Source organism: Podarcis tiliguerta, assembly GCF_965153285.1.
Source record: "Podarcis tiliguerta genome assembly, chromosome: 2".
NCBI classification, from domain to species: Eukaryota; Metazoa; Chordata; class Lepidosauria; order Squamata; family Lacertidae; genus Podarcis; species Podarcis tiliguerta.
In genome coordinates this window covers 47,074,497-47,088,043 of record NC_139535.1, presented here as the reverse complement: position 1 = coordinate 47,088,043, position 13,547 = coordinate 47,074,497, and the positions used below count along the sequence as shown (strand labels likewise).

General features: G+C 42.2%; 1 protein-coding gene across 2 annotated transcripts in view; it reads right to left on the bottom strand.

Annotated features, from left to right (window-relative positions):
* VGLL4 (vestigial like family member 4) overlaps window positions 1-13,547 on the bottom strand; it is a 94,585-nt gene that overhangs the window by 59,874 nt on the left and 21,164 nt on the right. The window contains exon 1 of one of the 2 annotated variants that reach the window (XM_083429239.1): window positions 2,077-2,692. The exons of the other annotated variant lie outside the window; for it this stretch is intronic. Coding sequence (XP_083285365.1) covers window positions 2,077-2,161 — 85 coding nt within the window. The 5' untranslated portion in view covers window positions 2,162-2,692. Of the gene's footprint in view, window positions 1-2,076; window positions 2,693-13,547 lie in introns of those variants that run through there. 2 annotated transcript variants of the gene reach the window in all.

The following is a 13,547-nucleotide window of genomic DNA, read 5'->3' as shown; positions in this document are numbered from 1 at the left end:
TCTCTCAAAATGGACAGCAAAAGTATTACATAGCATGGGGGGGGGGTTGTTGTTTGCATGCAAATATCCATGAGAACATCACCAAAGTTAACACATTTGCTTCAGGAATTTCCCCAATTCTATTGTCATGTAAAACTTGCAGATGCAAAGTGCTTTCCTCAAGGAATGTTTAAGTTCTGTTAGAATTCTAAAAAATCCAAAATGGAGATAACAACACAATATGTATCTCCAACAAAATTTATCTCCAATGCATGCTCTGTAAGCAGAAATGAGCTTGTTATAATTGAATACACTCAGTCCAAACCAATAATCCCCTCCACCCCAAAGGGACAAATTTACTCACACATTTACTAAAATCAGTGGGATTTAAAAGTGCCTAAATTATGCCCAAAACAATCATCACTGCTTATACCGATCTACAATAGCAAGATTATGGCAGTTACATGGAAGATTTTTAAATATTCACCATACATTTGACATGAAATCATGTTCATAAATTTTAAAACACAAGAATATGAATGCCCAGTTATAAAATCTTTCCAAGTCTATTTTATTTTGTCCATACACATTTTAACTTTAGTGTTAAAGATAATGAAAAAGAGGAAAGCAGCAAATATTAAACATAACAGCATATTAGACTCATGTCAACAAAGGGCCTCTTTAAAACAGTTCAACTACTACCAGCAAAAAAAGTCTGGAGGAAGTTCAGAAACATGTGAGAAAGTAAGGGAGCTCTGAAAACACTGAAGATAAGGGACTGAGCCATCACACTGATCTCTTCTTCCAAATGTATAAAAAACATTGAAATTTAATATTTTCACATTTAAAATCATGAGGTAGCAGACACACCCCTTGTAGTAATCATTACCCTCCTCAGTAACTCAGTTTCAGCTGACCTGCTTCCAACAAGAACAGACTGACAAGGCCTTGTTTGTTTACCCCCCCCCCTCCCAATCCCCAAACTTAACAGGTTTGCATTTAGGTATCATTTACTGGCCAGCATAATAAAAGCCACTCTCTTTAACAAGCATGGAAATTTTTCCAACTGAAAATCTGGAAGGAGTAGGAGGGGGGGGGAAAGCGATTTGTGCAATGTTTGTGTGTGTGGCAACAGAAAAACAGCCCTCCTGCCAAGTACAATTAGCTCAGTGGTGCCTTTCTTTCCTCGCTTAAAAACTAAGCCATTACAGCCTGTTCAAACTGCACGTAGGTTAAAAACTCAGCTAGTTAAAAAAAAAAAAAAAGCAGCGAAATTCTACCACTCCTGTGGTCAGGATCCATATGGTGGGGCGACGGGACATTACTGCAAAACTTGGTAACAAACAATTCTCTGTCAGGAAACGAGCAAACATGAGGGTGGGGAGCGGGGGAGAGAGAATCCACCCAGAAGATGACGGCCATGAAGTTGTGTTTCCTAGCGGCTGTGTGCATTTCTTTCTGCTACAGGCAGGCTTGCTTGAGGTGGTTCTTGAGGGAGGAGATGTGGGATTGTGGAGGGGAAGGGGAGGGGAGGCAGCCCTCTGTGTCAGAGCTTTCTCAGAGCTGTACAGGAAATGAGAAGTCAAACAAAGGGGCACTCTGTATTCTGTACTACAGGCACCCTTCCATCCCCGGAGCAGAGTAGTAAAAACTCTCCCATTGTGCCCTAAAGGCAGTAGGCGACCCGAGAGAGAAAGAGAGAGACAAAACACGCATACAACATGCCAACTTGCCATCCAGTCATTGTCACGCTACTACCCCCTTATACTCCCGTGTGGAAGGAAAAGAGCGCACGAACAGCATTTATTTTCGGGCGGGGGGGGGGACATCTGCACACAGGAAAGCTTTCAAAACGGCGAGACAGGCGTTAAACAATAGTTCCCTCAAGGAAACTACTTCCAAGTGATAAATGTCTCCCGGACAAAACACAAAACGCCTGGCTTTAAAATGGTGCGGGGGGGAGGAGAGAGAGAGAGAGAGAGAAATCAGCATTTCCACGCAGAAAAGGCAGGCCACTGCCCAAATCAAGCAAGCAAAAGATATCAGCACAAACTTACAAAGACATAACGCCGGAGTGCGGCGTGAATCTTAAGTTACCTTCATATTGGCGGAGAATGCCAATATTGTTGTTCATCTTGTCCAAGTACTGGTAGTTCAACAGGTCCATCTTCATAAATAGCATTGAGTGGGCTAGCAAAGAAGACCAGCTTGCTTGCTTCCGCCCTGAACACCCCCCAAAAAATCAGCGACAAAAACACGGGGCTGTTGCGAGTAGCTCCTGGCTCTTTCCCGAGTTCCACAAGCTCAAGGCCCAGCCTCCGACTAATCAAAACAAAGTATATTTAAAAAAAACCAACACAACCGAGTTTTTAAAAAAAGGAAGGCAAAGGGAGGGAAATCCCCCTCAAAGGCTTCAGAAACGAAGACAGAGTTTGAAATGTATTGTGTCCAATTGCAATTAAAAATTGCTTACAGATCTGACGCCAAATTTCGGGCGGGGGAGGGGGAAACTGGAATGGCAAAGACTTCCTAGGACAAAGACATGCTAATTCTCCTCACAGCCCGCTGCAAGTTAACTGCACTGACATGCAGGCTATGCTTGGTATGACTCCTATGTAAACTAGCTTCCTCTTTCTAGCAGACGGAGATGACTGAGCATGCTCAGTGAATCCCTGGAGCTCTTCAAATGTCAGGGATATTTTCTGCACAAGATCAGTCTCTAAATGTATTGAGTGTTTGAAGGCAAGACAGGGAAGGAGGAGGAGCTGAAGACTGCACAGAAGTGGCCATGTCAGATTCTGCCCTTACTGGAAGCAGAGTTGCTGCTGCACAATTGAAAAAGAAATAAGCAGCAAGTCTTACTTAGAGCGCTAGCTAGATACACACACAACTTTTATTTTTTCCCCTGAAAGGAGTTTTGAAATGGCTGGAGCAGAAGCCAAACGCCTCTTTTAATTTTCTCCCTGTTTCAGTTTAATTGTGCTTATAAGCTTTTTGCAACTCCAAATGAATCTCCCTTCAACTATGACAACACACTGTTTGTTTTTTTAAAAAATGTTATGTCTTTGTTACCATTAGATAAGCTGCCACCTGCACTTGAGCCAGAAACACATCAAGAGAAATAATTATTGTCTTTCTATTGTGTATTCAGTAAATTGGTACATTTGAAATAGTCATAGAAACTTGTAAAAAAAAATTAAAAAATTGTTATAAAGGGGATATTTTAGTATCTAAGGGTTTTACTATTTGATCGTTCTCTGCCTTGAAAGAAACAAAAGGGATTTCTCTCTCCACTGCTCTTATTTCAGGGTGTGGTTTGTTTTCCTACACTCCAAACCTTGAACCTAAACTTTCCTAGTTGTTTATACAGATGCAAGTGCATCATCCCACGAGGTAGAGCATCCATACCCAGTCATTATATAAATCCTGAGCCAATAAAATTCAATCCGTTGCTTCCTCCATAGCAGATCAATGCCTTAAAACTAAAATTGGGGTCGGAGGGCAGGGTGGAGCCAGCCAGCGAGATAGCCAATACTTTGACAATAATATCCTCTGTATTTTATGTACTTCTTCGTCAGGTACAATTTAAAATTATTTAAATTGGTTGCAATTCAAAGCATATTTGCCAGGATTTAATGGGACATTTTGAAGCAAGTATCGCTTAGGGAAAGAGAATTAAATACCAAGCTTCTACTGAGGCTGCCACTTATCACGCTTACGCCTACATTTTACAAGTGAAATTTCTTCATTTGATACACGTTCAAAGAGAATGTCACTGTAACCCAAAAGCAGTTTAAATTACTCTCCCAAGTGTAAACTTCTTAAAACACAATGTTTCGACCAAACAATAGGAACAGCTTCCTGGGGTGGGAGTGAGGGGGGAAACAAGTGTTCACCAGCGCAACAGAATGCCACAGAAGGTGCTGGATTCTCCTTCATCAGAGCTTGATGCCACATTGTGAAGTTTATTTTATAAAGAAGATTGTCTAAATATGGTCTATTTTTCACGTTGCAGATAGCATGGAAAGCTTCAGTCACGGGACTCCAGCCAGAAAGGATGCAGGAAGTCTATTCTGGGAGAGTGCTTCCCTGGCCCACATTTTGTGTGCCCCCTTTGATTGGCTTAGAAAAAGGGGCATTGCTGTTTACTTCCTTGCTCAGTTCCCAGTTTCTAAATGTGGTCTCTGACCACGTCTGCTTGCACTGGAGATGGAAATTCACTGCAAGAACCTGGCAGCATTGCTCCAGCTACATCGAAGGCACTACATAGTTCTGGATGTGCTGTGTAGCAGATTTTAGGGTAGTGGCGCAAACCATGCCATTATTTGAGAACCAGAGACTTAGAAAAGAGATTAAGGCGCTTTTCAAAAGGCTGCTAAAAAGCAGTGGAAGGGGTAGAAACAGCCAGTTATCAGAGTCCTTGAAGGAAAAACAAGTAGTAGTGTTAAAGTTGAAACAAGACAAATTTAGTCTGGATATCAAGGAATGCTTTCTAACTGCATGAAACAATTCAGCAATAAAACAAGTTTCTAGATAAATGGGATCTTCTGGCCTTGAAACTTTCTTAAAGGACATGGCATGAGAAGCTATTGGAGGCAGTACTGTGTCTAAGAGTGCAAACTAAAATTCATTGTAATGCTTTGATCCTAGATTTAAAAGTCTTAAACCATAATCAACCAATATTTATGGTCTTCCAAAGGAGGTGTGCAGAAATTTAGAGGAATATGACCAGCACATGCATTTTTTTGCTTTCTACCAGAAGGTATTCCAAGAATCCCCTTCCCCCAGTAGCTTTTAAAATTCTCAAAGCTTATTTTTTTTAAAAGATGGCAATATGAGGATTTAAGATAAAAATCTTTCAAATGGGAAATGCTTCTGGTGAACAAACTCAGTTCTGCACTCCTTAAAATACAAGACTGCAATTAAGGTATCAAAAAAGAAATAATCTTTAAAAAAATGAAACTTACAGACTACTGTTTACTTCCTAGTTTTCAAATAACACGTCTAGCCAACTTTTCAATGCTATCTTCTGTTCCCAGTGCACTCATTTTACTTATGATTTTGTCTGTAGAAAAGTATCAAAAAGCCTTGTTCAATCCATTTTCCATCCAAACTCCCTTACCAACCAATCTAAAGAAATTAGATTTGTCTTGTCTGACTTTTTATTATTATTATTGTTATTTTATTAGTATACTGTAATACTTCATATGGCAGCATATGAGGGTATAGTAAATCATTAGGCTCTAGATGCATGGGTTCACACCAGAAGGTTCACTTCTTCTTAAAGGCAACTAACTTTTTCATAAAGGTCATTTATTTTGAGGGTCTCTTGATCTTTTGGTTATTCGGTCATAGTTCTCATTGGGTTGTCTGAATTTGCATTTTCAGTTTAAAATTTACCTTCATAAAATCAACAATCCTAAGTTTCTTTCATACTGTTTTCCCCCCCTAAAATTGTAGAGCATCTTGCAGACTAGTATCTCTATAAATTTTAGCTACCTTTTTTTTATGCACTCATGCTATTGCTTTGTGGACTTTGATAATAGCCTGTTTTCATTTGGTCTCCTAATAAGTTTTCATTTACTTTGGGACTACACCAGTCCCCCGCCAGCATCAATGAATCCTCTGCACTCTCAGCAGTTAAGTAGAAAGCAAAACTCTATCAGTAGAAACAAACAATTGCAGCAACACTGATGGCTACTTCTACAACATGCCAACTGGGACCCAAGAATCATCACACCAAGCGTGGAACACATCTCTACAGTACCCAGGTTGGGAAGGCACCAAAGACCAGCAATGTCAGACACACCATGATAAATAACATGAATGAAATCAACACCCCCACCCCACCCCTCAGTATCTCTCCTTCTTATGATGCCTCTATGCTCCAATGACTCGAGGAACAGCAAACTGACACCTGTCGCCACAAGCTTCATTAGGGTCCTCAGTTAATTCCCTGATGACAAAAACAAAGAAAGCCACAGCACTCAGACAAGCATTTTGCCAGGAACAATCCTATGGGTGAGAAAAGAAAGGCGTGTACTGTTCCAGACACAGCAACCAGCCCTGTCCGTAGGCCAGTATATAGGACATTTGTCCAAAAAGCAAAAGCTACGCCCACCCGAGAGAAAGGCTCAAGGCTTGCTGTGGTATCAGGCATTCCACACAGACAATGCTGTAATTGGTGTCTGCACAAGAGGAAAAGGCAATTTGCAAGCGAGAGGGAAGAGAGCCAATTGGACAAGGAAGAATGCACACTGTGAAAGCAGGTCTAGTGACAGCATGGCAAGCTGGATGCTGGCACACAACCACTTAAATCCTTGACAGATTTAAATATGACCCCCACAAGGGCAAAGCCTACCATACATTCCAATAGGGAGGGGGAAGAGACAGCAAGATTAGAACTGTGGCTCCCCACTCCACAAAGCAAGCAAGGCATTGCAATGTGCACATACCTTACCCTTCTGCACTTCAAAGGACCCACAAGGTAGCAAACAACAAGATCAGCAGAAGCAGATTAAAACTAAAGCTACGGACAACAACAATACAAATGCTGTTTGGGGAGATAGGCACCATTTTCAAAGTGTATCCAAAGTGAAGCAAGGTGCAAGAGTAAGCCTTTTCACAGGATGGAACATTACTACCAAAAAAGTATAATCATCGTAAGTATAATCGTCGTTGTCCTCCAGGCTACTTCTGAGCCCAATTCAAAGTGCTGTGTTGACACTGTCAACTCCTAAATGGTCTGAAGCACTGCACCTTTTGAGGATTCCACTCACCAACCTGAATGTATTGCTCACTCTAGTTATTCTCTTTGTGTCAGCCTGCCACCTAAGGAGGGGAATTACAGACTGAATCCAGTGGTGGCTTTGCACAGACATGGTACCTGATTTTCACTAATCCACACTACCCACTGCAAACTGAGGGCTGGAGTACAGGAGGGTTACAAGCAGAAGCATTTTCCACTAGTGCAGAGCTACTACTGGACAACCCCTTGATGTATTCCAAGGGTCAGTGACTAGTATAGCAGCTGCTATTTCTGAACTCTCTTGAACAGCAGCGCCATACAGCATGTACCAGGATGGCTATTACTAAGGCAAATGGGATAGAAACAGGACACAACGATTCTGTGAAAGGGTGTAGGTGGCATAATAATCTTAGGGGGGGCTGGGGGGCACATTCCAGGCCACTGCCACCACCCAGACATCCAGAAGCAGCGCTAGATACAGGGGCACTGCAAGCAGACAATGTCTAGTCTCACAGGCAAGAGGCAAGAGATACATTCACAAAAACGATGCACTGGCAGTTTCTCACCTTGGAGGCATAGCTCAGTGCAACAGGCTATGAGCTTCCAGAATAGGCTGTGGGGTGGGGAGAGCTGTACATCTATTTATCTGAGTCAGGGCAGTGAGATATTGAATCACAGTGATTGACACATAGACCAACAGCCTTATCCAGGTAACTGATGTCACACACCAAGATGCTGCTAATTCTCTCAGTACGATTCACCTCATCCAATCACGCATCTGTCAACGTTCTGGAGCAAATTTGGCATAAGGTTGCTAGGGACCATAAATGGAAATATCTCCCCCTACTTTGGGCAGCAATTGTCAGTGATATATTGCAGGGGGAAGGGGCAAGGCTGCAAGCGGCAGGAAAATTGCTTCCCTCACTACCTAGCCTTAAGCCCCACTATATGAAATCCAGTGTACCCAAAGTACTCATCCCCATACACACGCTAATAAACGTCATTGCAGAGAAGTTGTAAATTCCCTCTAAAAAGCACCTTTAACATTTAAAAAATGTGCTTTGTCTGTTATTCCAAGGAAATGATTCCCACAGGCCTTATAAAATAATTCAGTAAGAATGTAACCAGTATGCATGAAGCACAGACTGAAATACAATCAGGACTAAGCATGTGTCATTGTGCAATGCGTTCTGGACATGAGAAATACAAATACCAGCGTCTTTCATAATCTACATTTCTTGATAATACTTATTCACATTAGCCAGAAACCACCAAGTCTTTCATTTCAGGATGTTGGTTGTTGCTTTGCACTACTCTAGCATTTAGAAATACAGTGGTACCTCAGGTTACGCTTCAGGTTACAGACTCCGCTAACCCAGAAATAGTACCTCGGGTTAAGAACTTTGCTTCAGAATGAGAACAGAAATTGCGTGGTGGCAGCAGCAGGAGGCCCCATTAGCTAAAGTGGTGGTTCAGGCTAAGAACAGTTTCAGGTTAAGAACGGACCTCCGGAACGAATTAAGTACGTAACCAGAGGTACCACTGTACTATAAATATTTTCAACAGCAAACACAAAAAAGCCTCGTGGCACCTTAAAAGCTATGATATGTTAGATTCAGTGGACTTGCATTCTTTTGTGTAGGAAAAAAAAAATACCGTTGGCCAACTGTGTGTGACACATGGGGGGGTGGGAGATGAATACAAATGGCTATGTATGTATGTATCTCTCTCTCTCTCTCTCTCTCTCTCTCACACACACACACACACACACACACACACTCACGCACGTTCCATTCAAATCAGACTTAAAAGAATGTGAGTTTCTTTTCCACTACAGGCATTACACAAGGCCAGCATAGCTAAAAAGATAATTAGCAGTAACTGCTGCTGTGAATGGGCTCTTCTGTTCTTATCTTGCATACATTTCAGCTCAGATTAGTAATACTACAGACCTACTACTATCTCTTGCATTTTATGGCCTTTTGGGTCCTTTGTTTACAATCTCTCTCTCTCTCTCTCTCTCTCTCTCTCTCCCTCTCTGTAACCACTATGTAACTGCCATCTGAACATTACACATTATCAGATACATAAAGTGGCGCCTAGTTCAGAAGAAAATTACGCCACAAGTCTTTGAGGTTCCAGAAAACTCTTCAGCCGCCCCTCTCGCCACTGTAACAAAGGAATTGTTATGGGAATTCTAGGACACATACAGACATCAATTTCCAGATATATATTTAATACAACACTGTCCCCTACAGGCAACTGGAAAAAACTGCAATTGCTTCCTTGGTCTTTGAGAACTAGTCTTTGTCCAGGAGCACTCTGTTAGATGTGTGGGTTTTGTGGGGAATGTGTGGAACAGGATTAGGTCATGGCTTTTCCCTCTGTTGAGGGAATGCACAACCCCACAACATCTGTGAGGATCCATGGAAACAGGCTTCAGTAGCATCAAGCCTCCGACAAGTCCCAGCTGCAGTCAGCCTCCGACACGCGATTTTCCATGGGGTAGGACATCCACATGTTGCCATGCCCACATGTACTGCAGTGGAAGCATTCAAACTGGCCACCACACTGTCCAGAAAACTGGCATCCAATAGTGCTGCACCCAATCTAAGCTGGGAAGGCAACAAGAGAGATTCCCTTGACAAGCAAAACCAGTAATATCACAACCTATGAAGACATGAAAGCCAGGTAGTATGTCTACCCTGCCTGATCCAAAAGCAGGGGTCACAAACCCAACACCCACTAGTCCTGGGCAAGATATTGATACATCACCCAGGACCAGTTTGAGGACCAGAGTGTGATGGTGCCTTCACCCAGAGGTATATTGCAGGGGGCATTTACCTGTGTGTTATCTTCTCCGGCTTCCTCCCTCTCTGCCCTGGGTAGTGGCGGTGGTGGAAGTGGCAGTGGTTTCAGCCTGCCACCTCACAGGGGCCGGGGCAGATGCTGCTTGTTCCTCCCTCCGCTTTTTAACATCATGATGTATCACTATATTGAGATATTTGGCTGGAGATATATCACCATGCTGAGAAGCTGATATCACCCAGCCCTAGCACCCACAGGTATCATGACACCTGCAAAAGCTTCACTGGCACCTTCAGGCACAGGCCTCAGACTCTGTATCTTCCTAATTTATTTAAAAAGTTCATCTATAAGCCCATCTAGATGAGTCTTCTCTGTGTCCTAAATATATTTGAATATTCAGATTTGTATTGTTCTCTTTTTAAAACAGAAAAACTATCTTGTTTTTAAATGCACACATACAAAAGCTCACTGAGATTAAAAAAGAAAACTAGAGTCACATTTTGGGAACTTAAGCATGCTGACTAAGAGTCAGGAATCCTTGATGTGTGTGTCCACATGCAAATACGTATTTTGTTATACAGATATAGAGAAAAACACACTGATAAGGTCTTGGCTGTTAACAGATTTATGACTAAGGTGACATTTGAAACAGGGACATCCTGACTCTTAGCCAATGCACTTCATGTCAACAGAACATGTAACTGAACTATTACCTATAAAAGTGTATATTTAAGAAATTGTAGTTATCTGAAGCAGAAAGACAATGCCTATAGCAGTAATTAGGTGTATTTTCATTAACTTTTTTCCTACTCTTATTAAGAAGTTTTGTTAAACACATTATGGGAGCAAGGAATTAGATCTTGCTCGCAAACATTTAGATTAAGAAGATTAAGATAGTACTTTTAAAAATAAGCTAACCCTCACAGAAGAGTAATTCTGCCTGCAGTGGCAAGTGCAAGCAAAACTAAAAACCCTTTATCCTATAATATTCAAAAATTCAGCATAATAAGAGTGATGCTGACATCTACTAAATATAGCAAGCTTTGTTACATGCCTCTTAGTTGTTGTTTTTTGCAAGTACACTTTTCCCAAACCCAGTGGTATATTTCAAGATTGCCTCCTCTAGCCATGTATTTTTCTCCATCCAACTTCATTAGGAAACACTGCTTTTGCAAAATGAAGCCAGGGGATTGGTGCTGGTCCAAGGCATTTTGATGCCTGAAGAAGCCTAAACCTTTCCCCATGCTAGGGTCAGCAAGTCAAAACAAAATATTGCAGCATTGCTTGGACACTGATTTCTATCTTCACCTGTAATAACACCCCCCCCCAACACACACATATATTTTAAAAGGGCATAGCATGCCAATCAAATCAACCAAAGGCCTGGTTAAAAAGGAATGTTTTTGCCTAAAGGTGTATAATGAAGGCGTCAGGCAAACTTCCCTGAGGAGAGTATTCCACAAGTTATATCCAATGTGAGCCCTACTCACACTAGACCAAGTGAAATTAATGGACCCAAGTTATTCCTGTCCATTAATTTCAATTGCTCTGCTCTGAGCAGGACTTGTATTACATACAACTCAAACACTCTGGCTAATGCTTCTACTCAGTTTGCCAGGATCAGCTTAGGCCAGGAAGGGGAGTTCCTAGCCAAGTGGCAACCAAAAGCATTAGAAAGGAGCACTGTGTGTTGGATTTATAGCCCATGCACTAGAAAGGAATTCAGGAATACCATGGATTCTTACCCCTCAGGAGTCTCACCAAAAAAAAACCTGTATATAGAAGACTTATCTTGTACAGTAGTGATAGATTACTCCTCTCAAGGAACCAACCTTGTTATGCAAGAATAGAATCCTACTTAGAAAATGGGTTAAAATTCATCCAGCATACCAGTATCACCTGCAACACCACCTATTTTGCAAAGGGCAAAGCAAGGAAATATAATTAATGAAATACATAAATGATGAGAATTGCCTGAGGAATCAATTTCCTGGCTCACTACTATCTTTTGCTCAATACCACACCCTCTCCATTTAAAACAGTTTAGTAATTCATGAGTCTTTTCGTGCAGAACTTGTCTGACCTGCTGGAACTACAGTGCACTGGAAAGCCAAGAGACACTGAACAGTGTACCTCCTCTTTACAGTGATGTTCGTACATGCCTGTCTGTGCAGCCATAGGGAAAGCTATAGGGGTGAGCAGTCCCTTTCCTTTCCCTAGTATCATACAGATTCTATGAGTTCATGAAATGAAAGACAGCTCGGACCTTTTCAAAACCTACATTGCCCTTCTTTGTTCTTCTCGTTCCAATGTTGTTGCATAGTGCCTCCACTATCTGCAGCTTTTGGTGCTACCCCTATCTAAAGCGTCCACCTGGAAAGCAAAGCAAAGCTGGACTAACTCCATAAACTTTCAGAGAAAGTGTAGCATCTGAAATATGTCAGAGTTTGAAAACAGGTAACATGGGGTAGAATTCAGGTAACAAACACGACTTTCCTGCTCCTCCCTATGCCGCCTGAAATATGGTTGGATTATATCATTTGGCAAACTGATATGCTTGCGCAGATGGAACGCTGGTAATAACAGCACACTTTTTAATTCCACCCATGGCTTTTAAAAATGCAGCTTGCCAAAGTCAAGGGAGGAGGGGGGGAAATACCAAGAAAAGCAGTAATGAAAGATTGGAGGTGAATTACTGATTTTGCGGCCTAAGGCACTTTGGCGGATATAGGTAGAGGCTGTACTGCAGCAACAGCACCCATAAGGAAGCTGAGTCAGAATTCCTCCTGGGGCTAACTAGGAGACAGAAAGAAAACTGCTCTGACAAGTTTGTAGAAAATGTTAAACGAATGCACTGTCTTCACAAGTCAGCAGAGCAGAGACATTCTTGACTTCAGTCTATGACCAGTCTATGTGTACTCTAACAAGGAGCTCAGAACACAATGGTTCCACAATACCACACACCCTACTCAGTGTCACGTAAGGAACTACAACTCTCTCCTTTAGAAGACTTTATGGGGATTGAGTCTGTTGAAATCATGTTTTTACCAGAGTAATAGGTCATCTGCAAGCTTTTGAATTTAGGATTAAGACACCTTCATGTCCTCCCTTCTTCTCCTTCCTGTGTAAGTTCCACTGGCATGCAAACAAATAGGATTAGGAACCCTAACTAAATCAGAGCACAAATGAAAGTCCTACTTAACTGAAGAGCCCTCCTGGATCAGATCAAAGGCTCATCTAGTCCAGCAACCTTTTCTCACAATGGCCAACCAGGTGCCCATGGGAAGCCCACAGGCAGGACATGAGCACAACAATACTCTTCCCATGTGTGGTTCCCAGGAGCTGGTATTTAGAGGCATACCAGTGAGAGATTTAGGCAGCCATCAAATACGAATAAACCCATTGGGATTTATTCCTGAGCAGACATATAGAGGATTAAACTATTAAGCCTCAACCGAAGCATCTATTTTGTATGTTGTGTGTATTTATCTGCATCATATAAAACCAGGCCCAGACTTCTGGAGGCCCTTGGTATGGTGCTGCCAACTCCCCTACCCCCTCCCAAAATACACTCTCTCCCCCCCTCCCCTGCAATGCAGTTGCGAAGTATTTTGTCCTCTCTTCTGCCACAGCAGGAGCACAGACCATCTTCCCTTCCCCATAGGTGGACAGTAGTGCCAGTTTTGAATGGAGCCAAGCTTGGTTCATGTCCGTGGTTGTCACCTGCCACCTTAACTTATCCAAAATGCAATGCCCCAAGCCTACAGATCTATGGCCCTGCTAGTTCTTTCCCTAGGAACAGAGCCAAAGTCTCAATTGGTCACCCAGGGCAGATCTCTGGCTCATGCGTTATGCTAGGCAACACAGTCAGATCAGAACCCCTCTGCCTCTGCTAGCATTAGGACTGTATAAAACTATGAACAGCAAGGCAATGACACTACTTTGGTTACAGTCCTTCTCCTGATGTAGCAAAAGGACTATGAAGCCTTTACACAAGTTGTAAATGTGGCTA